The following is a 27390-nucleotide window of genomic DNA, read 5'->3' as shown; positions in this document are numbered from 1 at the left end:
TTGTGAGAATATTAGTATTGACACTGTTTATAATCTGGAGTACAGTTGGAAGACCAGATTCTGCTGTTCGTCCCCTACTAGTTAATATGGCTGCACAGGGGAGATGAATGTGGCTCCTTTTCCAAGTCTATTACTCAGGAGGACTGTAAATTTGATTGGCTGTTACAATTCTAGCAGAATCATTCGATTTGAGAGCAATAGAAAGATAAGATATCCAATTACTCAAATGATTTGCAGGGTTAGCCAACGTTGTCATGGAGACATGAGTTGGAACAAATTAAATTTTAAGCAATAAAATAATCTTAAAGCCCGTCTGGGAACAAGAAAATTTGGCAGTAGCACTTACCTGAATTGAATCTTAGCTTGACACGATGTTGTTTGACATTGATATACTGTGGGGGCCTAAACTTATATTTGATACATTATCTTTAAAAAATAGCTAGCTAAACCAGGGAAGGAAAACATTGATATAAAACCAAGGGGCATGAACATTTATTCTGTGACTTAAAGGATAATTGGCCTTAGGTTCCTAAGATGTTTTATACTTAAGGATTTAAATGCCTTAAAGATAAAGTAGCTTTAGTTGGACATTTTAAGAAAAGATTGATTTTAGCAGCCACATGAGTTTCAGGGCTGTTCTGCTCATGTGTGTTTGCAAATGCAGTAGAAATCCTGTGGTTGCCTCTCAGTGAGGGTGGAGGTGTGAGCATGCATATGTCTGTATGCACAACTGAAATTTTGGCATATACTGTGCTAAAGGTACATATTTGTATTTGCTAAGTTTCCTACTTTGTGGTGTCACTTGCAGACTGGAGAACTGTTCCAAACTTGAGCTGATGACTTAAAACCGGAGCAAGGACTGGCTGGAGGTCTAGATGTTATTCCCCTTATTATTACATTGTTTAACTGGTTCCTGGTTGTGCCTTGGATTTGAAACCAGCGAAATGCCCAGAAGCAAGGTGGCAAGGGGACACCCACATGCCTGTTAGGTAGATGGAGATGAAAACTGGTCTGAGGTTGAGCCATTTGCCACATTCTCACAGCCTTCGATTTTCCTCTCATCCTAACCACAGATCATCTCAAATGATTCAGTAATGACCAAAGTGCAATATTGACCTTTATTCCCTGGTGGATTACTGTGTTTCACAGTCCAAATGACAGGAAGTCTATTCAGTTCTGTAGAATGAGTGCAGCATTATTGAGTCAGCCTGGCCCTGTGGGAACACACAAGTGCAGACCCGTGTAACAGAATACGTGGGTTAAATTTGGTTTCTGATGCTCTGGGAAATGAGAGCTGGCATGTCCTGGAACCCACACGGTTAGTGAGAGAGTATCTGGGATGTTTTCTGAAAACACCCACAAGCATTGATTTGTCTGCTTTTAAAGTAACTTGTGACTTGGGTCTGGCCCTGTTGTAAATTTCTCTCATTTCTGTCACCTGACTTGCTGTTATTCCTGTTGTACTTCTATGAACCCTAGGGTGAAAATATAATACCATGTTTCATAATTACAAATGGACCTGACTGTGCATTTGGGGACTGTTTTCTTTGGCATAATTATTCTTACGTATATTTTGGTTAATCTGTGTAGCCAAATATCTCATTTCTTCTATACAACATCTAGTTTTTCTTAAGAGTGCAGGTGGGGTGTTGTTACCTTGGAAGACTGATAATTGCTTTTTAAAGATTGGTTTTCTCTATAGGTTATATTTCAGTGTTGTAACTCCTGCTCGCATAAAACACTGATTTAATTTGTAGTTAAAGTATAATTCTCGATTGCTTGCCTTAAGAAAAGTTGCATCAGTATCCAGTAGGTCTGTATATACCCACACCATTGTGCGGACTGTCTTCTAAGTAGAGAAGCTATTCTGGGGGTTATGCCTTGAAAATTTGTAGTGTTTAAAATTTGTTCTAAAATGCTTTGGAGAGTTTTTTATCTTGGACAGTTGTCTGTTCAAATTGGCTTCTAACTTGCAGCCTTTGTACTGGCTGAGTATAGCTGGTACTAGTCCGTAGACCCTGATGCCAGCATGGAGATAAGTCCCCTGCTCCCTCCCTCCCTACAGTTCTCTCTTCTGGACACTCTGGAGCTTTGCCTGTTTCCTGATGGTGATTGGAAAGAGATTTAAGCCTGCCTACCTGGGAAACCAGGACCACTGACCTCCTTCCTGAGGGACTGACTATTCCTGTCTGGGAGCTCAGCCTGGGAATGGAAAGAGAGTTCAGGGGTGGGTTTTTCCAGCTAAAATTAAGTAAAACATATACGTGTCACATGCACTACCACTCTGCTAGGCCATGACTGTCCTTGGTCTGGGTCTTGAGTCATAGTCGGAGTAGCAGCTTTTCCTGAGATGCATCTTGGGAAGAGCAGCTGCTACCATGTCTGTACAGGTAATTTAGTTATACAGAGCATGCTTATAAAGTTAGGGAATCGCTGGCCCACAGTTGCATCCACCATCCAAGATTTCAGTGTGTTAAGGAAGCACACATGCAAAACTGTTTTTCCATTGATGGCCAAGATGTAAACCACAGGGGTAAAGAGCCTTTGCTTGTGTCACAGTAGACAGTACAAAACAGAGGCCACAGCTGTCTGGAGGTTAGAACCAACCAAATATAAGTGACTTGTGTCTCAGTAATAGCTGAAGTAAAGGGAGTGTTGTTTGTATCATTGCAGTGTACCCCACCTTGTCCAAGAGATCCTTCTGTTTTTCAGCCAGTGTTACACTTTGTGTCCTCGTGTGGAATTTTAGTTGGCAGGTCATGTTTTGGTTTTGCAGTTGTGATTCTAATCTGGGGATGATGATGGTGATGGTGATGTCGTCGATTAGGTTTTTCCTTCTACTAATCTTTCTGTAGGTATTTTGCTTTGAGGGCACCAGAAACTGTCTGTATTTCCATTCTGTAACAAGTCAATATGATTTCTTGTGAACAGGCCCTTTGTGAACTCTGTAACAAGGGTTTCTGAATAATAGAAATGAGCCAGTTACAAGCCTAAACAGCTGTGATGCTTTTGTGAAAGATGCAGCTTTACCAAAGTGACAAATTAAAGCCCAAATGTTCTGCTTGGCAACAGTTGGGTCAAAACATTTAAATCATTAATTAGAAGGAGCTGAAAGGGGGGAGGGGGTGCAACTTACACAAATACATCACAGGCTCAGACCTCATCTTAGAAAATGCAACTAGAAGAATTCTTTGGGGGGAAAATTAGGGCAGCCCTCAAGTGGGGCCTGACAAGCTTGTCATTTGCAAATAAATCAAAAGACCATCATTGCAGGAAGGAGACCCAGTGACTAGAGTTGCTTTGTCATCCTTTGATGAGCCCCACACTCAAGCCTGTTATTAAAAATGAATGCATTCAAGAGGCTCTGCATTAAGAACATAAACAATTAAGGGCACTTGAGCTGGTCTGCTGAGAGCTCCTGAATTGATGGCAGAGTTTTCTGCATTCTGCCTCCAGAGCCAGAAAATGGGAGCAATTAGTGTTGCTATCTCCACTCAGGCAGCCCTCACACTTTTTCCCTTTTTTTTTCCTCCTTCCTTTCTTCCTTTCTGTGAACCCCTCCTTGTTTTTAGAGAGGCTGAGTATAAAGATGAGCAGGGAAAGCGATTGCTGAGCCCAGTGGAAAGGCTCAGGTTTACCAAGTGACAGGGAGAGAGGGACCGCAAATGTTGTCATCCACAGTGACTGTGGTGAGTTCTGCTTGGCTGTCCCACCAAAGCTTTCTAGCCTTCGGTGCTTCTGTTGGTTTGGTTTTAGTTAAAAGTTTTAAGAAGGTACATTTATATTGCCACGGGAGTTAGGGGCAGTATTTGAATAGTACCTGACATTATACAAGAGACAGATGTGACCCTGGGCCTTGGGTTTGTGTTCTTGTCTTGATCTTGTTTCATGGAACTGTAAAGAAGGCTGCTCATGCCACGCAGTGGTGATGCACACCTTTAATCCCAGCACTTGGGAGGCAGAGGCAGGCGGATTTCTAAGTTCAAGGCGAGGCTGGTCTACAGAGTGAGTTCCAGGACAGCCAGGGCTACACAGAGAAACCCTGTCTCAAAAAAAAAAAAAAAAAAAAAAAGCAAAAAACCCCAAAACAAACAAACAGACAAAAAAAAAAACCAAAACAAAAAGAAGGCTGCTCATATGTTATAACAAGGCTTTGGAGAGAATTCTGAATGTGCTACAGGTTGTTCTGACCTTAGGCTGATTTTATATATATATATGTATATAATGTGTGTGTGTATATATATATATATATATATATATACACACACATGATTTTATATATATACATGTATATGATTATATACATATATTATTATATATACATATATATGATTATATACATATATTATTATATATACATATATATATGACTGTATACATGTATATGTGTATAATTTTAAGTTATAACGAGTTCCAAATGGACCACCTTACTTAAAAAAAAAAATCTTACAAACACTTCATTTACTGTTTTTCTCTAGGTCTCAAGATTGGGTCAGGGAAACCAAAACCAAATCAAACCAAATGGAGGAAAAAAAAACCTGTAATAGCTTTGTCAGCCTTTAGTGTAAACACTACTTTTTAGGATCCTTCCCTTAGTAATTTAATCCTGGTGGAGTTTCCCCACCCTAAACTGACTCTGGGCAGAGTGCTACAAGACTGAGACCCTTGGGCAATTACTCTTGCACAGTCCTTACCCTGCTTTGAGCTTCAAATGGCACTCATTATGCATTAAGTTTGGGTGTAGAGGGGAAGTGTATGAGCCCCGGGGAGTGGGCTCTTTAGTCCTTGTAATTGAACAAAGTGTGAGGAGTATGAGAAGAAAATGCTGATCTTTTGGGAATAGAATCCTGAAATTGTCACACACACACACATTCCCTAATGACATACTTTAGTTTAAAAGCCTTGTAGAGTATTTCTAGTTTCCATCCATTGCTGGGTTTCAAGGTATCTTTTGGTTTTAGCTCCTTGAAAGTATGCCTGCACCTCTACATCATTGTTATTTTGGTAGACTTAGGAATTAAACCTAGGGCTTTGTGCATGGAGAGTATGTCTCGCTTTTCTTCTGTTGTTGTTGTTAAATCTCTTTTTACAGTCCAGTTGTTACAACCTCTCAGTCTGCTCTCTCACTGTTCCTCATCCATTCCTGCTCTGCTCCAGTCTCCAAGAAGATGTCCCCACCCTCACCCTACCAGACCTCTCCACTCCCTGAGATCTCAAGTCTCTCAAGGATTAGGTACATCTTCTCTCACAGGCAGTCCTCTGCTGTATATGTGTTGAGGGCCTTATATCAGCTGGTGTATGCTGCCTGATTGATGGCTAAGTGTCTGAGAGGACTCAGGTCCAGGTTAATTGTGACTGCTGACCTTCCTATAGGGTCGCACTCCTCCTCAGCTTCTTACAGCTTTTCCCTAATTCAACCACAGGGGTCCCCAACTTTTGTCCATTGGTTGGTTGTAAATATCTGCACCTGACTCTTTCTGCTGCTTGTTGGGCCTCTCAGAGGGCAGCCATGCTAGGCTCCTATCTGTAAGCACATCAAGTAATAGTGTCAGACCTTGCAGCCTCCCGTTGAGCTAGATCCCAATTTGGGCCGGTCACTGAACCTCCTTTCCTCAGTTTTTCTCTCAATTTTGTTCCTGCAGTTCTTTTAGACAGAAACAATTCTGGGTCAGCGTTTTTGACTGGGATGGCAGCCCCATCCCTCCACTTGATGCCCAGTCTTCTACTAGAGGTGAACTCCATCTCCTCACTCTTGGGTATTTCATCTATGGTCTCTCCCTTTGAGTCCTGAGCATCTCTCACTACCCAGGTCTCTGGTACATCTAGAGGCTCCCCCGACCTCCTATGTGCCCCCCTCCCAGATTTTCTGTTTCTATTCTTTCTGCTGGACTTCAGGGCTTTACTCCTGTTTCCCTACCCTCAATACTGATCATGTTCCCCTTTTCCATCCCTGTCCCTTCTCTCCCTTTGCCACCCTCCCCCACACTGTGATTGCTTTCTTCTCCCTCCCAAGTGGGATTGAAACATCCTCACTTGGACCCTTTGGCTTGTGGTTTTGTTGTTTAGTTTGTGTGTGTGTGTGTGTGTGTGTGTGTGTGTGTATCAATCATACATTCACCTTTATTTTTATATAACTATCATCTGATTAAGTATTAATCCTTGAAAATTTCCCCAAATTTCTTTGTCTATCACCAGCTACAAGAAAGACTGTACATACTCTTTTTTTCTGCATTTTTAATTCTTTATTTACATTTCAAATATCCCCTTTCCTAGTTACCCCTCTGAAAATCCCCTATCCTCTCTCCCCTCCCCCTGCTCACCAACCCACCCACTCCTGCTTCCTGGTCCTGCAGACCCCTATACTGGGGCATAGAATCTTCACAGGACCAAGGGCCTCTCCTCCCATTGATGGCCTACTAGGCCATTCTCTGCTACATATGCAGCTAGAGCCTTCAGTCCCACCATGTGTTTTCTTTGATTGGTCATTTAGTCTCTGGGAGCTTTGGGGGTACTGGTTAGGTTATATTGTTGTTCCTCCTATAGGGCTGCAAACCCCTCCAGCTCCTTGGGTTCTTTCTCTAGCTCCTTCATTAGGGACCCTGTGCTCAGTCCAGTGGATGGCTGTGAGCATCCACTTCTGTATTTGTTAGACACTGGCAGAGGCTCTCAGAAGACAGCTATATCAGGCTCCTGTCAGCAAGCTCTTGTTGGCATCCACAATAGTGTCTGGGTTTGGTGGTTGTTTATGGGATGTTTCCCCAGGTGGGACAGTCTCTGTTTGGTCATTCCTTCAGTTTCTGCTCCATACTTTGTCTCTGTAACTCCTTCAATAGGTATTTTGTTCCCCCTTCTAAGAAGGATCGAAGTATCCACAATTTTGGTCTTCCTTCTTCTTGAGTTTCATCTGTTTTGCAAATTGTATCTTGGGTACTCTGAGCTTCTGGGCTAATATCCACTTATCAGTGAGTGTATATCATGTGTGTTCATTTGTGATTACCTCACTTAGGATGATAACCTCCAGATCTATTCATTTGTCTAAGAAATTCATAAATTCATTGTTTTTAATAGAAACGTAGTACTCCATTGTGTAAATGTACCACATTTTCTGTATCCATTCCTCTGTTGAAGGACATCTGGGTTCTTTCCAGCTTCTGGCTATTATAAATAAGGCTGCTATGAACATAGTGGAGCATGTGTCCTTATGACATGTTGGAGCATCTTCTGAGTATATGCCCAGGAGTGGTATTGCTGGATCTTCCGGCAGTACTATGTCCAATTTTCAAAGGAACCGCCAAACTGATTTCCAGAGTGGTTGTACAAGTTTGCAATCCCACCAGTAATGGAAGAGTGTTCCTCTTTCTCCACATCCTTACCAGCATCTGCTGTCACCTGAGTTTTTTATTTTAGCCATTCTGACTGGTATGATATCGAAACTCAGGGCTGTTTTGATTTGCATTTCCCTGATGATTAAGGATGTTGAACATTTTTTTAGATGTCTCTCAGCCCTTCAGTACTCCTCAGTTGAAAATTCTTTGTTTAGCTCTGTACCCCATTCTTTAATAGGGTTATTTGGTTTTCTGGAGTTTTAAGTTTTTGAGTTCTTTGTATAAATTGGATATTAGCCCTGTATCAGATTTAGGATTGGTAAAGATCTTTTTCCAATCTGTTGCTTGCCTTTTTGTCTTATTGACAGTGTCCTTTGCCTCACAGAAGCTTTGCAGTTATATGAGGTCCCATTTGTTAATTCTTGATCTTACAGCACAAGTCATTTGTGTTCTGTTCAGGAATATTTCCCCTGTGCCTAAGTGTTCAAGGCTCTTCCCCACTTTCTCCTATATAAGTTTCACTGTCTCTGGTTTTATGTGGAGTTCCTTGATCCTCCTAGACTTGAGCTTTATAAGAGGATCTCAGAAGATGGAAAGATCTCCCATACTCATGGATTGACAGGATTAGTATAGTAAAAATGGCTACCTTGAGTCTACAGATTCAGTGTAATCCTCATCAAAATTCTAACTCAGTTTTTCACGGAGTTAAAAAGGGCAATTTTCAAATTCATCTTGAATAACCTAGGTTAGCAAAAATTATTCTCAAAAATAAAAGAACATCTGGTGGAATCACCATCCCTGACCTCAAGCTGTACTACAGAGCAATTGTGATAAAAACTGCATGGTACTGGTACAGTGTTAGACAAGTAAATCAATTTAATAGAATTGAAGACCCAGAAATGAATCCACACATCTATGGTTACTTGATCTTTGGTAAAGGCACTCAAACCGTCCAGTGGAAAAAAGACAGCATTTTTAACAAATGGTGCTGCCACAACTGGCTGTTATGTAGAAGAATGTGAATTGGCTTGTTAACCTTCTTGAGTTCTGTGGATTATATCCTGTGTATTCTGTACTCTTTTTGCTAATGTCCTCTTATAAGTGACTACATACCATGCATGTCATGTCCTTTTGGGGTCTGAGTTACCTCACTCAGAATATTTTCTAGTTCCATCTATTTGCCTGTAAAACTCTGTCCCAAATTCCTACTTACTGAATTCATTGGGAGGCAGAGGTAGTCAGATTTTTCTGAGTTTGAGGCTAGCCTGGTCTTAACAGACTCGTCTGGACAAAAAGAAAAAGAAGGATCACAAGTACTGGATTACAGGCATATGGTATCATTCTCAGCGAACATCTGCGCCTGGTATCCTGTTCACAGTCTCTATAGGGTCCCATGGAACAGGAGTTACAAGAAATTCCACCATGTAGATGTTAGAAACTGAACACCAGACTTCTGTAAGCAACCAGTGCTTTTTCACCACTGAAACATCTCTTTAGTCTCATGTATATCATGTCTACAACTGGAAACTTCAAGTGCATTTGAAAGAGAATGAACAGAATGATGCTAGGATGTTTGGAAGTTGGGTTATGAGTACTACACCTGGCATGTCTCTACTCCTGTGTGCATTTGCTAGTGTGTTCCCTACACGAATCATACCCTCTGCCTGTACATGCCCTTTATAATGTGCTCTGTAATGCTATTCCATTGGTTGTCAGGAGAATTGGGTTTATATAAATTTAATCCTATGAAACCAAAGAGCTGGTCTGCTCATGGAACCAGAATCCAGTTGGAAGACAAAAGACAACTCCTGCATATACCTTACTGTAAAGTTCTTGGAGTTCTTGCTTTCTCATGGGCATGACCTGTTCATCTTATAATTTTCTGCTCTTGATCCTTTCCCCAACTTCTATCTTCATTCTTCTTAGTATTAAATACCTTTGATTGGCCTTGAAATCATTATGTAGTAGAAGACCTTGAATTTCTCCAACTCCCTTATATATGGTCATATCTAGTCATTAACCCTTAGAGGTTCTTGTATCCATTCCCTCAATTGAGCTACATCTCTTGTACTCTAGATCCTTTCTATTACCTAATCTAGTAATAAAGGCAGCATTAAGTATTAAGTATTAAGCATAGACAGAAAACGATGAAATAATAAAGGCTTCTTTACAGATGACTTTATTGCCTCCTTCCCTCCTAATTTGCCTTTCTCCCTTCCACTTTTGCTCTCCTCTTCTTTTTCTTTGTTTCCAGGTTTTAAGTTTGCTTTAGCTAAGCAGGGACTTTCCCTGCTTTATTTACATAGAGACTATACAGCTATTCAGGGCTCCTATGTGCTTAGCCTAGCCAAGGTCTTTTCAGCAAGGGCTTGGCATTTGGTGACACTGCATTTTCTCAACATGTCATGACTTGTCACACCCTAGACAGAGTTCTGTAATTACTAATATGTTTCATGGTTTATGTACATTTTTGAGATGATGAATGTTAAAGTCTTTGGGGAATTAAGTAAAACCATTTTATTTTAAACATCGATTCTCTGTGAAGACTGTACTTAGCAGGAAAAATATTTTAGGCCATTGTAACTGGCTTAAACACAATGAACTTTTTGAGCAGGTTTTTTAATCTATAATTTTCATTTTCTTAAAAAATGCAGTTTATTTTGGTATTTTTTTTCCTCCCCTAGCTTCTCTCAGATCTTCCTTGTTCTCCTATCCATCCAACTTCATGGTCTCTCTTTCAAAGAAAAAATAACAACAAAACAAGCACAAGACCAACCAAAGAAGCACCATCATGATGTCCATTTGATGTTAAACAACTGCTTCTGAATATGGGGCCTAACCTGGAATATAGTTGATAAAGTGTCATTCCATTGAAGAAAACTGATTTTCCTTCCCCAGCATCTTTTCTTCTTCTTGTTGTTGTTGTTGATAAAAAAAATTAGTAGATACAGGGATACTTGAACCCCTAGATTTGATGACTGGGTATGATCATATATCAGGGAGTCTAGAAGTTTGAGGCCTTCTTTGTCAGGGTTGGGACTTTTTTTTGCTCACTGCTGCTTCTCTTTGTTCTGAGTTTTTGTCTGGCTTGCACTTGTTCAGGTCTTGTGCATGTTGTCAGAGTTCGCACGTGCACCATTCTTGTCCTGTCTAGAAGGTACTGTTTCCTTGGAGTGGTCCTCCAACTTTGGCTATTCGACTTTTTCCACTCTGCACTTCTTCTGCATTGATCCCTCAGCCTGGAGGGGAGAGATTTAATGAAGATATACCATGTAAGGCTGAGTGCTCCAAGGTCTCTCACTTTTTGCAGTTTGTCCAGTTGTGGGTCCCTGTGTTAATTCCCATCCACTGCATGAAGCTTCGTACGCTCTGATCCATGGATTTAGCAGTATGTCATTAAGAGTTGTGTTATTCCTATGTTCATTTAGTGGAATATGAAGTACTTGGCTCATTAACAGTGTCAGGCTTGGGTTCTATCTCAAGGAACAGGCAATACAATACAATATAATACAAGAGTTGTTGGTCATGCTCTTAGGGTTTCTATTGCTGTTCATAAAACACCAGGACCAAAAGCAACCTAGAGAAGAAAGGCTTTATTTCAGCTCACAGCACTATATCATAGTACAGAATGGAGAGAAGTGAGGGTAGAAACTCAAACTGGGTAGACACCTGGAGGCAGGAACTGAAGCAAAGAGAAATGCTGCTTACTGGCTTGATTACTGTGGCTTGTTCAGCCTGCTTCTTACAGCACTCAGGAACAAAAGCCCCCAAGGTTAACACTGCACACAATGAACTGAGCCTTTCCACACCAATCATCAATCAAGAAAATGTATCATAGGTTTTTCCATAGGTAGTCTGGTTGGGACAGTTTTCCCAGTTGAGGTTTCCTCTTCCAAAATGTGTTGACATAAAGGTATCAAATTGTATCAACTTTGGAACTTCAAACCTCCAGAGTGGACCCAAAAGTATCCAAGATGGTTGCTCCTGTTGAATTTGCACCACTCTTGTACCTGTGGGTCTGTTTTATAGGCAGGTCTCTATTGTAGGCTGCTAGATTTGTAGCTGGATGAGATTGATAATTCCTTTTCACCCTACCAGTGTGTATAGTACTTTGAACACTATACTGGTCAATAGGACTGCTTTACGTGGGCATCAATTTCCCTTCTCCATGTTTGATGACATAATTAAATTATATCTTCAGCAACAGGGTATTACTGTCAGGTTGTGTAGTATAGCCAGCAGTCTTGGCAGCAGTGTGTAATGTTTGGAGGACATCTGCTGGGACCCCTTTAGTGAACTTAAAAAAGATGTAACCCATTTTTGGTACTGGGAGTTTTATTGGTAACATATGATGTCTAGTAATAGGTAATGTTCCCCCACCATATGATAACTTCATTTAGATTCCATCTATACATGCCTATATTTTATGAAGCTTCTACTGTAGCAGGTCTCTATGAGGCCTTTTAAAAAGGCCTTTAGTGTTGATTATTACCCCTGTCTTCCATCTTCTACCCTGCCTTCCTTACCGTTTCTCTCCATTTAATCCTGTTCGAGTTTCCTCATTATTCCTTTATGGCACTATTCTAATTTCCCTTCCTTCGAAGATCTCCTCCTCTGTTTCTCCCTGGTCCCTTTCTAGCTAACCTCTGTGGGTATTGAAATTCACAAACCTAAAACTTAAAGGTTAACATTCATATGCAAGAGAAAACATACAGGAAACATCCAATTACCTGCAAATTTCCCTGCTTTTTCAAGAGCTTAATTGTATTCCATTGTGTAAAAGTAGCAAATTTTTATTATCCATTCATCACTTAATAGGCATTGAGGCTCTTTCCAGCTTCTGGATACTAAGAATATAGCAGTAATAAACATGAACAGCTATCTCTGTAGTAGTATATAGTTTGGGTGTATGCCCTAGAGTAGTATAGGTGGATCTTGAGGTAGAGGTTTGCAGTATTCTGACAAACCTCCTCACTGATGTCCATAGTGGATCTACAAGTTTGTACTCTGAGGAACAGTGTTCTCCTTTCTACAAATTTTCACTACTATTTCCTATCATTTTGGATTTTTTAGTCTTGGCCATTCAGACTGGAGTATGATGAAATCTCAAAGTAGTTTTATTTGCATTCTCCCGATGGATAAGGAAATTGATGGTTTTATAAGTGTTTCTCAGCCATTTGTGTTTCATCGTTTGAGAACTCTGTTTAGTTCTAGACCCTATTTTAAAACTGTGTTGTTTTCTTGACATTCACTTTGTTGAGTTCTTTGTATATTGTAAATACTAGATATCTCTGCCATTGTATAATTTGCAAGAATTTTATTCTTTAGTCGATGTGTCTCTTGTTCAGTTAATGGTATCTTTAACTATTTAGAAGCTTTTCAGATTCATGAGGTCTTATTAATTGTTGTTTTTAATGCTTGCACTGTCAGGATCTTGTTCAGAAAGTCTTTTCCTGTGCCAAGAATTTCAAGCCTACTTCCTACTTTCTCTTTTATCAGATTGAGGGTCTGGCCTTACGTTCAGAACTTTGATCCCCTTAGAGTTTTTTATAGGATGATACTTTTTGGTTCTATTTTCATTCTTCTGTACACAATTTGAATATCACCATTTGTTAAGATACTCTTTTTTTCTCCAGTATGTATTTTTGGGTTCTTTGGTCGAGGTATTAAGTTCTATTTCATTGATCAACTTGTTTTTTAGGTTTTTTTTTTTTCCTTACTATTGCTATTGGTCTGCAATACAATGTTATACCTGAAATGATATCTCTGGCAGTTTTGTTAAACAGCACTCTTTTAGCACTGTTGCTGTCTCTGTCTCTCTCTGTGTGTGTCTGTGTGTTTGTGTGTCTGTGTCTCTCTCTGTGTGTCCATATGATTTAAGGTTATTTTTTAATATTTGTGAAGAATGTTGCTGAGAATTGCATTGAATCTATAGAAAAGCAATGTTAATCCTATGATGAACCTTAAGTGTCTTTAGTTTTCTCCTTCAGTATCATACACTTTTTAATATATAAGTCTTTTACTTAATTTGGTTAGAGGTATTACAAGATATTTTTTGAGGCTATCATGAAAGGTACTATTTCTCTGATTTCTTTCCTAGTATGTTTGTTATTTGTATATAAGGTTACTGATTTGTATGTAGCAATTTTGTATCCCCACTACTTGCTGAAAATATTTTTAAACTATAGAAAATTCCTGTAGGTATCTTTAGAATCTTTTATGTATAAAATGTTATTGTCTATAAGTAAGGACTTCTCCCCACCCCCTTGATCTCTTTTAGTTGTCTTTGTAACTAAGACTTTGCACACTGTATTGAACAGGTATGGAGAGAATGGACTTCCTTGTCTGGTTTGTGATTTTAGTAGACTTTGGGTTTCTGTCTGTTTAGAATGTTGGCTGAGGGCTTGGTGTAATTTGTCTTTGTCATGTTTCAATATGTCTCTTGTATACCTTGTTACTCTAGGGCCTTTTATTATGCAGGAATGTATGATTTTATCAAAGGCCTTTGATGAGTGGAGGATATAAGTTAACATACAAAGTAATGGGTTGTGTGGCATTTTCTTGCATATGTGTTATTATACTTAGTAAATCCATCCCCTTAACTACTCTTAGTCATCCCTGCCTCCTCTTTCCCCTTAAAATAGCCAGCCCCTAATTCTGCTTTACTGTCACAGGTTCCATTAGCGTCTCCACCCTCTGCAAAATCTTTTCCTTTTGGATCATGATTCTGTTTGTATTTTTGTCACACACACACACACACACACACACACACACACACACACACACTTTCCTGCAGATGTTGTGATTTCATTTATCATCATGGCTGTATAAGATTGTATTGTGTTTATGGACCACGTTTTCTTTTTGCCTGTTCCTTTGCTGATGGACGCCTAGGCTGATTCTACTTCCTGACAGTTGTGAATGGTGAAATTGGATGTGGTGCATGCATTGACTTATCCAAGAGTAATATCGCTGGCTTATGCAGTAGTTCTATTTTCAGATTTTTGCAGAATCTCTACACTTCTATAATGGTTTCGCCAGTTTACATTTGCACCAGCAGTTTATAGTGAACAGAAACAAGCGAGGCTGTGTCAGTACCCCTTTTCTTCTACTTTTGTCCTTTATGTCTTTGAAAGCCAGATTGCATTGACATGGTTTTTGATACCACATTGAATGAACTTGCTGTAACTGTAAAATGTCCCCATAGTGATAACATTGAGAGTTCTCAATGAGAAGGTATTAGGGCTTTCAAACTCCAGATTAAAGTGACAGTATAATCTAAACCATGTAGATTTTTCTGACTCAAATACTGTATTTTTATTTATTTTTTAATTAAGAATTGTGTATGATATTTCCCCACTACGTGTGCCTGTGCATCATGTGTATACCTGGTACCCACAGAGGCTAAACGAGGGCTTGGGAGCTGGAGTTGCAACTCCTTGTGAGCCATTATGTGGGTGCCAGGAGTGGAACCTGGGTCCTCTGGGAGAGCAGCCATTTCTCTAACTCTATCATTATCTTTTAAGGGAACAATAAAATTTGCACTTATGCCTATTCTGTAGGGAGTTCTGGTATCTACAGTGTATTTCCAGGTAATTATTGGTAACATGGCTTAAGGAACAATTTTCTGTCTCCAGGAGTGAGATTTCAAGACTCAAGTTTCACCTTCTGATCTGACTGGGAGGTGTTCTAAACATGTGTGTGGCTTTGTCTTTGTAGACTGAAATCGCCAAGAGATTGAACACCATTTGTGCCCAAGTCATCCCATTTCTGTCTCAGGAAGTAAGTAAAATGTTCAGCTGTTAAAGTGCAATTATGTTGCTTCTGTTTGCAAATTAGCCAGTTTTAAGATGTTAATTTTATCACTGGGAACAAGTGTGAAGAACATCTGTTACATCTCAAATGTGTCAACCCTGTCATTCTGTCTAAGGCATCCAAGGGCAGGCTGCTGGAGGGATGACAGTATCTCAACCCTAAATTATTATTTTTTGAAAAGTGACCATGAAGCATAAAGAACCCCCCCCTTCTCTCTGTGTGTGTGTGCGAGAGAGAGAGAGAGAGAGAGAGAGAGAGAGAGAGAGAGAGAGAGAGAGAGAAAGAGAAAGTGTGTGTGTGTGTGTGTGTGTGTGTGTGTGTGTGTGTGTGTGTGACTATGGCCTGAACTCCTTGTGTAGAATAAGCTGGTCTGAAATTCACAAAGAGCTGTCTGCCCCTTTCTCGATGCCACCACCGCTGGCTAGGCCTGTGTTTGAGTAATATGTGCTTGATATGGTTCGGGTACCCTTTTCTGTTTTCTTGAGCTGACTTGAAAAGTCACTGCATTGGGATTGATCTACATGAAAGCAGGGACTTAATATATAATCAAGATTCGTTCCATGGAGAGTGTAGGTGGTAATCATCAAAAGGATAAAATGAGTATTCATATCAATCTTGATTCACAGAGTAATAGACAGAGATAAGCCATGTGGTTTGAGTTTACGTTAAAATGTTCAGAGGGAGTCCTTCATAGGAGTAATTGGAGATTAGCTCAGCATTGTATTTCAGTTTTGCTTTGAAAGTGTTATCTTCTTTTCAGTACAGAGGAATAATGTTTTCAGTATGTAAAGATAAACTTATGGTGACACGGAAGGCCCAGCTTTGGGAGGTTAGAGTGTGGAGTTGGCTGTAGAGCACCCGGAGCTCCCTCCTGATTTGTTGCCAGCTTTCAGTGACCCTAGTCTCAACTAGTCTCCTCAAATTAACTGTGGCTATATTTTAATTAAGTGTAGAGTTGGGGAGTGGACAAGGTGAGTTTTCATTCTTTAAATTGAAAACAGAACTTTCTCCTTGGAGTGTAACACCAAAAGGCTAAGATAAATATTGGGAAATTTTCTGTTTTTTTTTTTTTTTTTTTTTTTTTTTTTTTAATACTGCTGATGCATCTAGATTTTTTTTTTTTTTTACATCAGAGAAAATACAGACTGACTGCTTCCATTTTTAAGTTTCAAGAGAGGTGTTTGAATAAATATCATGTGCACAAACACACCACCATAACCTAGAACAGTCATCCATGTCCTGTTTTTTTTAGTATCTAAAGACAGGTCACCATTGATGTCCATTCTGATATTTACTACCCCACTAGGAGTATAGTGATGCCTGGAACCCTTCAGAAATAAAGGGAAGCACCGCTCATTGTCCTTGTTGTTGTTCTGCAAAGTGACTCTTGCATGATGACCCAGTTTTGGTCTTTGTTGTCAGAGTGAACAGGGACATGCTTAGCTGATGCTAACACTTTTTTCTCCTTGTTTTCAAAGCATCAACAACAGGTGGCCCAGGCTGTGGAACGTGCCAAACAGGTGACCATGGCAGAGTTGAATGCCATCATCGGGGTACGTGGCCTACCAGGTCTACCTCCTACAGTGTGTATCACCAGCTTTTATTTCTTTATGGTTTGATGGCATAGTACACAACTAAGTTTGTGTAACTTAGAGATGACTGATTTGATTAATCAGAGGGTGAAAGGGGGTTCGGGTTGTGTGGAGATGTATAGGGAAGAGTAAGAAATAGCACAAGATCGATGAGAGGAGAACACTAGAAGAGGATGGAAGTAACTCTCCTAAATGGAGAAGTAGAGACGTTTATCCAGAGATCCTTGGAACCACCCTTGTTTGCTGCTAGTGGGGTAGAAGCTTTAGATCACTTTCTAAACACTTTCCTTGCTTTCTTCTGTCGAGTGCCGTTCTACCACAGTGAGGTCAACATAGGACTCTGACTTATTCCCAAGTAGTTCTTGCCTTGTGCTTTCTAGGCACTGAAACCTGTGTGGTTGTTTGATTCCTTTCTTTCTTGTTCCCCTTTCATGAATTTTAAAGTGGCATGCCAATGAAAAACTCCCTCACCAGGGAAGGAGTGTTAATTGTCTGCCCTAGTGCTTTGTGGCCTTTCAGGGTTCATGTCTCTTGAGTTCAGCTATCTCTTCTTGCTGGTGAAGTTGGTTTCTCTTGTCAATCACAAGTTATTTGTTCTGCATTAAGGGATCTAGTGAGCTGGGCATTCTGTCTCTTCCTTTGCTGGAGTTTAGCTCCACCCACTGTAGGACCTAAGGTGGTTCTCACATGCTCTGCTCCTTTAGATTATTAAAGGAAAGAAGGAGCTGAAATGGAGGTGGGGTCCTTTATTTTATTCATAGGCAAGTTCCTCGAATGAATTCAAAATCATTCATTTATCAATTTATGTTAATTGCTTGTGAGAAGATGCCCTGCTGGTCTTTATAGTTCCCTCAGACACTTTGTAATGATAATTAGACATGCTGCTGTAGGGATTAAGAGTGCCATAGTCCAGTGCTGTGACAGACAATGGAACCAGTTAATCTATCAAGGTTTAAAATTACATCCCCACTGGAGATGGGAAAAACACAAGAGCCAAGGAGGATTAAAGAATGAGCCCCAGCTTGAAAACCCTCCTTTCATCAGTTTCTCAATTGCAGATCTGCAGTTGGGGTGCCTGTGGTAAGCTGTTGGCAGTCAATTAGGTGAAATAAACTGGGAGGGTGACCTTCATTTCCTTTTAATAGCTTTTTCCTCCGTGAACCAGGGAGCTTCAGTGGATTTTCAGCTTAGATTTTATTCAAGCCGCTTTATTGCACTTGACAGCTTAGCTCTGCATAAACAGTTCTCCCTCCTTCCCCCCAGGTCTGGGCTCTGTCTTTCTTCCCCTCCTGTATCACATTTTTGACTGTTACTTAGTGGGCTCTCTAATCACATTCAACAAAGAACACAATTATGCCTGCATTTGTCTGCTGCCTTCTCTACCCTTTTCTTGTGTAATGAATTGCTTTATTTCAGAGATCAAATCAAATATTCACTGGCATTTTTGCACATACCGTGTTTGATTAGAAGAGACTAATCGCGATTATACTTGGAGCTGGAGCTGGAGCAAGAAATTTTTTTTTTAACCAAATGAATGAGGATGGAAAAGCCTGTTTTGATTAAAAGAAAACATATGCAAAGCAGATCTCAAGGGCCCTGTTCAACTTTGTGGGACATGTTTGTTTTCTGATAGGATCTAAATTTTTACATGTAATTTTTCTGGTCTTTGTTTGGCAGTACTGGGGATTGGACCTTCGGCCTCACACATACTAAGAAAGCACCCTCTACAAGTGAGCCACATGGCCAGCTATGTGTCATTTTTCAGTAATAGAATCAATACCGGTCTGTAAGTTCTCAGAGACACTGCTCAGACCTGGAAAGTCTTTGTACCTACTTTGCGAAAGGAGGAAATTTATTAGCCAGACAGATATTTATAGTTAATATTCATTTTAAATAGAATCAGAAAATAAAAATAGGTTATTTCAGAAGGGTGGATGAATTGCAAATTTTATTAATGGCTTTAGTTGAGGAAAACGTGTTGAGATTATAAAGTAAGATTAGCTTGATAGTAATAACTCAAGTTGGAGAATTGGGCCAAGAGTTAATGTTTCACGGTGTGTTCAGCATTTTAGCATATACAGTTTTTAGTCACTCAGATGGTAGGGTCTGTATATTAATTTATGACAGGAGCTTTGAAAGCTTGCACTGATCAGAAATAGCCCCTCACTTTACTTTCATGCTATGGCATATGCTTGATTTTTGCTTGAAAAGAATTGCATCTATCCTAGAAAATCGAAGTAGCATAAAATCGGACTGACAATTCAGTGGACCTTTGCACCCCTTCATTGCACATGCAGTGTGCCAGCCTGTCTGGCCAGAGGGGAGGAAGCACTGGGAGACTGTTCATTCAGCAGCTGTGCAGAGAAAATGCAGCCTGTTTGATAGCAGCTGTCAGATTGTTCTAGGATGGGTTAGGGTAAGGGACAATGGGAGAGGCCAAGCTCTTCATCTTCATTGACTTTCAGGCTAAGAAAAGAAAAGGTTTAGTTAGACATCTATTTTAAGTGTGAAAGATCATGAAAGAGTACCCTTTAACATGCAAGTGGGATGAAACCCTTCCCTTCCTTTCAAGGTACTATCTCTTATGGGTTGCTGGACTTAGCTAAAGATATTTTAGCAAGTAACCCGAACTTGTCAAGGACGCAAAACTCTTGGTGAACTCAGCTTCTGTTCTTGGCCCGACTGCTCCTGACTGGGGGAGTAGGAAAGTTCTTTTCTTGTGTCCTTGTTGAGTGAGTAATGCCAGTTTCTTACCAGCCTGTTAATGTTCTCCAATGTATGAGATTTTAGTTCTTTTCTACTGGCCTTCAGCCTTTATCTAGCATACTCATATTTAAGGGAGATTTTTTTTTTTTTACGTAGTTCCTTTTCAACTAAATTACTCAAATATTTTTGTTCCTTTTTTTAGAGATAGGATTTTACTGTATAGCTCTAGCTGATTTGCAACTAGCTGTGTAGACCATGTTGAACAACCTCACAGAGATGCCTCCGAGTGCCTCTGCTCTCTGAGTGCTAGGATTAAAGGTACTTGGCCAACGCACCTGGTCTTTTGTTGACCTGCTCAAAGCAGCTTTGATAGCAAACTGGTTGACTGGCAGAATATTAACTACAACACTTCTTTTCTTTTGTGTGTGCGAGTGTGTGTGCCCGCGCGTGCGCATGCGTGTTGATCCTTTTGCTGTTTACATAGATAGGTTTCATTTCTGCAAACTTAGGATCTTGGATGTGCTGCTACACATGCATTTTACTGCTGAGCTAGCACTCCAGCCTTCTGTTTAGGGTTACGTACTCTGAAGTTCAATGGGAGGACAGATGGAGGTATGGCTAGACGATGTTGGTTTTCATACTCAGTAGGAGAGTACCCTAGTACCCTGCCTTTGTGATTTTAAGAGGTACAGTAGAAATTATCTTTCCTGTCTACAAAATGCTAGATCTTTTGGTAGTGGCCTCATTGTTGACTATATAAGAAAATTTGAACAGTTTTCTATACCACTATGTGAACTCTGGAACTCAAGAAATTAGAAGGGAATCTGGGGAACCTTATTTTTCTTTGTAATCTACTTGATTACAAAGAACATAGTAGGACTTATTTTTCATGCATAGATCTTCTATGAAGACAAGGATGGTTTCATTTACTGGTTAGATTTCTACATTCCTGCTTCATAGGCAAACTCACACCTCTGTATACTTTAAATCGACTTTGTATGAAACAAACAAACAAAGAAAAGCTTAGATTTTTGTGCATTTGATAGCTGTGGAATGTGTGTGGGGGGGGGGGATACCTGTGTGTCTGCCCAGGGAGGGGGCTACAATTGCCGAAGATAATCACTTACGGACGTAAAAACCACTGCACTGTTGCCTGAGATGATTGGGTCAGGGGTTAGCAAACTTGGATTATTTTCCTTCAGCTATAGGTGTTGGTTCTCGGTGAGACTGTAGTGTTGGAACTTTAAAGACGATGAGCTTCGAAGTCTTAGGTCTATGCAGCTAATAGCAGGGAAGCCTGTCTTTAACCCAGCCTTACATGCCTTTCTAGAAGAGTGGCCATCCTGCTACTTGGAGACCACGAAGGTACAGTAAACATGGATCTTGTTTCAAAGACTTAAACCTTAAATTCCAGTAGTCTAGGAAGTCCTACATGTTCTGCCCCCCCATTTCTTCTTTCATAAAATGGTCTCACTTGTATAGCTAGCCCAGGCTGAACTGAAACTCAAATACAACTGTTTGAGCTTTCCTCATACAACGATTATAGATGTACATACCACTACACCCAGCTAGAAAATCAGTTTTTCTGTATATTCTGTTTCTTCTGGTTAAGTCAGTTTGATTTTCGATGTTAGTTTTTAAATAGAATACAGCCTAGTATCTCACATAGATATGGAGCTTGGACTTGATGTCAGGATATTTTCATAAATGTCTTGATTTTCCCACAGTTAATGTGCATTGTAGTAACTGGAAATGTTGTAATTTCTCTTCCAGGTGCTAAGATGTGAAATTTTAGTTGATTCCTTGGTATGAGCGTTTCATGCTTAAACACATATATGTTTTTAAGAGGGAGAAACTGCTTCATAGAATATAGGATATCACATTTTATAGGTTAAGCATGGTATATGAGCTTTTTTAATATTGAGAGACAGTTCATGTTAAATTGACTCTTTAAGTCATACAGTTAATTAGTTAGTGTATTTAACCATCACTGTCTCATTCTGAAATGTATTTGTCACTACTGAAAGAAACCCTGTGTCTATTATCATTGACGTCCCATGTCCTCTTTTCTAACACTAGCTTGAATATATAAATAAATTCATTTAATATATAGCCATTCGTATTCATAGCACACTGTCTTGAAGGTGTTCCTGCCTTCTAGCTAAGTATCCCTAAGTGGCCTGGGAATTGCTATGTAGACCAGGCTGGCTACAAACTCACAGGAATTTCCCTGCTTATTATGCCTCTGGAGTGTTGGAATTAAAGAATAAGCTTTGGTACTCAGATCATTTATGTTTTGAGACAGGGTCTGTGGAGCTGAGAATGACCTTGAACTTCTGAGAATTTGATCATAGTCTTCTGAGTGCTAGGATTGTAGACCTGCTGTACTGTGGCCCTTATGCAGTACTGGGCATCAGCTCCAGGGCTAAATGTACATTAGGGAAATGCTCTACCAAGTAAATTAGACTTGATTATTTTTAGTCAATTTTATTAAGGAACAATAACATGGCATGCATTTATCCCTTTTATTTTTCCTTTTGTAAGTTCAATAAATGATCAGGTTGTGTCTACTTGGTGGCTGTTTTGGATAATCCTGCTATGAATTATTTCCAGGAGTTGATTTCTATCCTTTCACCATATGTGTCCCCAGGATAGGACTCAGTTCTTCAGGCTTGGCAGCAGGGGACTATCTCTGGTCGATTTGTAAGTTTTTAATGCAGATTTTTCTCTTCTGTTGGGAGTAAACCTAGGAGTGGGATTTATAGGTCATTAGGTAGATTTATCTTTAATTCCCAACATCCATTCTATTTTCCAAGTGCCTGCACCATTTTATATCTCCCATAGTGTGTGGATTCCAGTTTCTGTCCCATACATTTTCCTACCTTGTCTACTTTGTAGAGTCTAGCCACTCTGGCGTAAAGAGGTAGCTTCCTGTGTTTTCATTTACAACTCCTCTCTGGTTTTTGAAATGGATCTACGTAACATGGTTTTTTTAAAGTGTGTTCTTGTTCAGACCCTTTAAGTACTAGAGATCAGACATAAGTCAGGCAGTGAAGGTGGGATAGATAGTGTAGTGGCTAGACAAATGAGTTGGCCTCAGCAAAATTCAGAAAGAGTAAAGATGGCAAGTATTGAGAGGTGTGGCTGTTTCTTACTAATCCCTTTCTGGGTTTCTGTCACTTTCTTGTTGCTTTTTCAGCTTTATTGGAGCACTATAGACAAATAGAAATTCTATTTAAGAAGTATAACTTAGTGTTTTGATTATATTATCACAATCAAGCAGATGAACATGTTAATCATCCCATAGTCTAATATCTGTGTAGGCACTTAAGATCTCTTAGCAATGTCAAACACACAACATGGTATACACACAACACAGCCCATGGCCACCATGCCTTATCTTAGATTTCCAGAAGTTACCCTATATAAATTGAAACTTTGAATCATTTGGTCATCATCTCCTATTTTCCCAACTCCGGGTAACGACTTCTCATTCTACTCTGTTCTTCTCTTAGAATCCAGACCCAGGTTGGGCCTGAGGATGTCGATTAATTAAGAGTGCTTGTCTATGACACATGAAGCTCTGAATTCGATCCCCAATACTTCCACAAATTGTGTATAGTGGAAAATATCTCAAATTTTAAAAGTCAGGGTTATCTTAGCTACATAATGAGTTGGAGGATGCCACCCCCACCCCCAGCTACTCAAGGGCCTGGATTAACAGTGATAGCAGCAAAGCACATACATTGGCTGTTGGGATGATACTGCAGTGAGCATGTGAGTGCAGATGTCTGTTTGAGACAATTTTATTTCCTTCAGGTATATATCTACAATAGGATTGCTGTATCACTTGTTTTGAATTTTTTATTTTTATTTTTTAGAAGCTGTCTAGTGTTTTCTATAATAATGTTAGTAGTTTAGGTTCCCAGAAACACTATCTGTAGATTCACTTTTTGCTATACCTTTTACTAAAACTTGTCTGGTTTCCTTTGATATTATCTTCCTGAAGGGCATCTCAGTGTTTCTGAATGACCGCTGATGACCAGTGATGGATGCATTTTGATATTTCCTTGATATGACCCATTTTTTGAGAATTCATTTTGTCTGTTAATTTGCTATTTCCTGTTGCCGAATTCAATTATAATGTGCAGACGTTTTGTCCTATTTCTTGGATCATCCATGAGTTGTTTTCTGGGCACTTTTAGTGCATGGCTACTTTATCTTTACTTCTTTCAAGTGGCTGGAGAATTGTCGGTCCCAGTGAGCAGCTGCTTTCTGGTTGTCACTGTTGCCCCTCTTGGAGAAAGAGGCCTTTCATGTAATAGGAGATTTCAGACAGTTCTTGTAGTGGCCTTGAGGGCCATGCTGCCAGCCAAACTTCCCACTTGGTCATTCAGGGAGCCGCTTTCTTTATGTTCTCCAGACCCCGAGATAAGAACCGAAGCCGCCTGTCTTGTCAAAAACAGCTGTACACACTGTTTTTCTTGTGTCTCTATGTAGTGTTAAACTACTGAGAAGTCCTAATTTTAAAAAAAAACAATTCTAATGCCTGTATAGGCGTGTGAATTAACCCATCCTTGCTGTCATGTTAAAAACAAGTGACAGATGACATTTGGGTCTGTGGAGGGCAGGTGCATAAAAGTTTTCTAAATGACAGAACTGTTGTCTGGCTGTCTAGCAATGCCAGCATTGTATTTGACCTAAGACACATTTTTAACTGGTGTTGCTGCTTCGTACTCTGGGAAAGAGTGATATGTACCAGACTGTCTTAGGAACCTTGGAGAGAGAGTGTTCCTTTAGTAACAGATGGAATGAGGTGTCGGCTGCCCCTCTAGAGTTAACTGAGTCTGATGAGAACCTTCTATTTAAAATACATGTTTTATTTATTTTAAGATTTCTGCTTTTCCCATATTATCTGCTTTTGGAAGGAAGGCCAATGCTGTGTCTGGGAACTTGATTCTCCTTTACAAGTCTCCTTGAAAGAGAGCAGGGATATGGGAACAAGCATTGAGAAGTATCATTGAGAGAAGCTATGCTCAGGAAGTCTAAGAACAAGCTTGTATTTGTCACTGCCCTTAGGCTCCATGGTAAAGGTGGATTTGTGACTGAGTACACGGAGTTGGGTGATCTCTACAGCATTTGTCCTGGCTGCCCTGGGAGAAAAACAAAGCTGTCTTTGGAGGAGGTTGACTTCCTCCTCCCTTGTGCTATGAACGTGAACTTGACCTTTTTTTTAGGAAGCAGAGAGGATTTTAGTGCTCGAGGCTCTGAGCCCTGTGTCATATTTGAATCTTTGCACCCTACCTTAGGTGAGTTGTGGCTTCAGCTGGGATATTAAACATGAGTGTGTTTCCTTGGAGAATGGGAGGCGCACACTCAATTTTCCAGTACCCTAGAACATCTAGATGGTTGTGACCCATCTCTTTGTTCCTCAGTTTTACTACTTTTTTATGACATATTTGCTGTTGTGCTCTTAAAATTATAGAATTTATAAAAATATTTTTGTTAAAGGAAATAAAAATGTTTTAAGTTTCCTGAGCCAAAGATGATTGATCCCAGTTACCTCTAAGTGACAGACATCTGTTTTTGCAGGGCCTGGAGAACAGGACAGGGTAGGAGTAGAAGTTCTCTGGGCAGTTAGTCTGTTGAATATTCCCATTGATAGTCATTACCCCAACTCTTTGGTTTAAACACACACATCCTTCACAACTGACAAAGTTTATTTAGGGCTATGTAAGCTCAGCCCTCTTTTTAGTAGTGTATTTTGATCAGCTTTCTAGTTTTGTTTTTGTTTTTTGTTTTTTTCTTTCCGGAAGTTACCTTGGAATAGGGGGGATAGGGTGTAAGTCTTATCTGCGTGGATACCCTATGCTCCCTAGCACAGACTGGCTGCCAACTAAAATCCCGTCTCTGAGGTGCTCAGCCAGTGGTTCAGTCATGCAAGCTTGTGGAGGGCTAAGAGGGGTGTCATGCTGTGCTTGTCTGTTCTGCTCTGTGCAGTCTCTTCTTCTCTAATCAGAGCTGTGCCTAATGACCCGAGGCGGGCTTGTGTTCGCTTCACTGCTTCTCCGAAGCTGGACGTGGCTCGTGCTCGCGATGTAATGATAGTAATTGCTAGCAGGGCAGGCCTGCTCTTCATCCTCCTCCAAGCACATTTCTTATGGCAGGTGTCTCGTTCCTAACTAAGTGCTAATGAGCGTGCCTAGCGGACCGGATGCTGCTGCTGCTTCTTCAGGTTTACGTCCCACTGGTGCTGAGCTCTTAAAAGGTGACAGAGCAAGAATTAGTGTCTTCTGGATGACAGGAAGGTGATTGTACATGTAAAGAAACTGATTGTGATCTCGAGTGCAGAATGAGTAATTTATAAATACTTTCCAAGAACGTTATTAATGCTGTCTGTTTGGGCCTCACCCCTGTTTTCCATTTACCCCTCTAATTAAAACTAATTCTCTTAGGAGTTGAAGTTTGAGATGAAGGTGGACTACTAAAGCTTTTTAAAGGTTCTGGGAGTGAAAAAATTAACTGTAAAAAATCGCTGATTTTCATTGCTTAAGATGTTGCTTTTTTGTTTACTCCTGAGGGTAGGGAGCTTATCTGAATTGGAATTAAAAATGAATTTCTGGTGTGGGTGGAAGCTACTGAACTCAGCTGTGAAGTATTCTGTGTGTTCCAGTCAGGAGTGGGCAATAAACAAGCCATTTACCCCTGAGAAATGAACACGAATTAGAACCTTAAGAATTTTCAAATATTACACCTTAGAAATATTTAACTGGTTTTAATATTTAACTGTTTATACTGTCTCATCAAAAATAAATTCTATATTGGACTGCTGAAATACATCTAGATAGATGGTCCTGGGCCGCTTCTTAAATATTTGCTTATTTTAAGTGTAATGCATGAGAGCAGTAGTGTGGTTTCTTAAGGACAGGTTTGTAATTTTTGCAATGTATTAGGTGATAGAGTCAGCATAGATGGCAGAACAGAGTGGGGCCCTCTACATCTCTGCAGACGGTAGACAGTGCTTCTCCTCTCCAGGTCTCAACCTCTCGGTCTCAACACTTTGTTCTGTAACATAGCCAAGGTGTGTGGGGCTGGGTTTCAGGAATGAAGTTTGGGTGAAAAGAGTAACTGAAACCTTGACTTGAAGGTTTCTTCCAGTGGTCAGCCTGCTTCCTAGGCCCATCTCCTGCCTAGGGTAGTATGGGGCAGCTGTAGGGCTCACTGACACTTCCTTCACCTTAGTGAACCTCAACAAATGCCATGGAGCTTGGTTGCTTCAGAGAAATGAGAAAGTCACTGCTTCCTTACAGTCTCAGAGGGCTCTGTGAGTTAGGGATACAGTACAAGGTGTCATCCAGATGCTGGCATTTCTTGCTCTCTGAGTTTTGTGATAGTTAATGTTGGATGAAATGTTTTTACCCCATAAATAGTGGGGTTACTTCATTGAGGGGTATTTACCATATACCTTGGTTAACTTCAGTTAGCTCAGGACAGGTGTCCAGCTTAGAGTCGGTGACACATTGAAGTTTCGCCTCAGAGGCACTTAAATCTAGATGAGGTACATACATAAATCTTTTAAAGTAGCTAGGCATGCCCAATAATGAGGTTTGTTCAGGTGGCTTGCAGCAAAAAGTGGCAGGTGAAAACTCTAGGTTAGATTTGGGGATTGGCCGGGGTGATTACTGAGGGACAAAAACTTTTGATGAGTTGAAAGCACTAACCTCATTTCCTCTTTCCTACCTCTGTCTCTGTTTCCTTCTCTGTGTCCAACTTGTGGTTCCTTCCTACATGTTCTGTTATTTCTACTTTTCCTCTGGATGGTTTCTCTATCACCACTACTGCCACCTCCTCCTCCTCTTACTCCTCTTCTTTCTCCTGTTTCTCCTTTTCCTCCTCCTCTTCTTCCTTTTACTTCTCTACCCCTTCTCTTCCTCCTCCTCCTCCAACCACTG

General features: G+C 40.2%; 1 protein-coding gene across 32 annotated transcripts in view; it reads left to right on the top strand.

Annotated features, from left to right (window-relative positions):
* Tle1 (transducin-like enhancer of split 1) overlaps positions 1 to 27390 on the top strand; it is a 91045-nt gene that overhangs the window by 15175 nt on the left and 48480 nt on the right. For 17 of the 32 annotated variants that reach the window (NM_001285530.1, NM_001285529.1, NM_011599.5 and 14 more), the window contains exons 5-6: positions 15045 to 15107; positions 16619 to 16693. The exons of 5 other annotated variants lie outside the window; for them this stretch is intronic. In NM_001285530.1, the coding sequence (NP_001272459.1) occupies positions 15045 to 15107; positions 16619 to 16693 (138 nt within the window). Of the gene's footprint in view, positions 1 to 15044; positions 15108 to 16618; positions 16724 to 27390 lie in introns of all 32 variants that reach the window. 10 more of the 32 variants (XM_017320111.2, XM_011249979.3, XM_017320104.2 and 7 more) reach the window with 1 other exon arrangement.

The sequence above is a fragment of the Mus musculus genome, chromosome 4 (genome assembly GCF_000001635.26).
Source record: "Mus musculus strain C57BL/6J chromosome 4, GRCm38.p6 C57BL/6J".
Lineage (NCBI taxonomy): Eukaryota > Metazoa > Chordata > Mammalia > Rodentia > Muridae > Mus > Mus musculus.
Note: the sequence above shows the minus strand (reverse complement) of the source record. Positions and strands in the feature narration are given on the sequence as shown.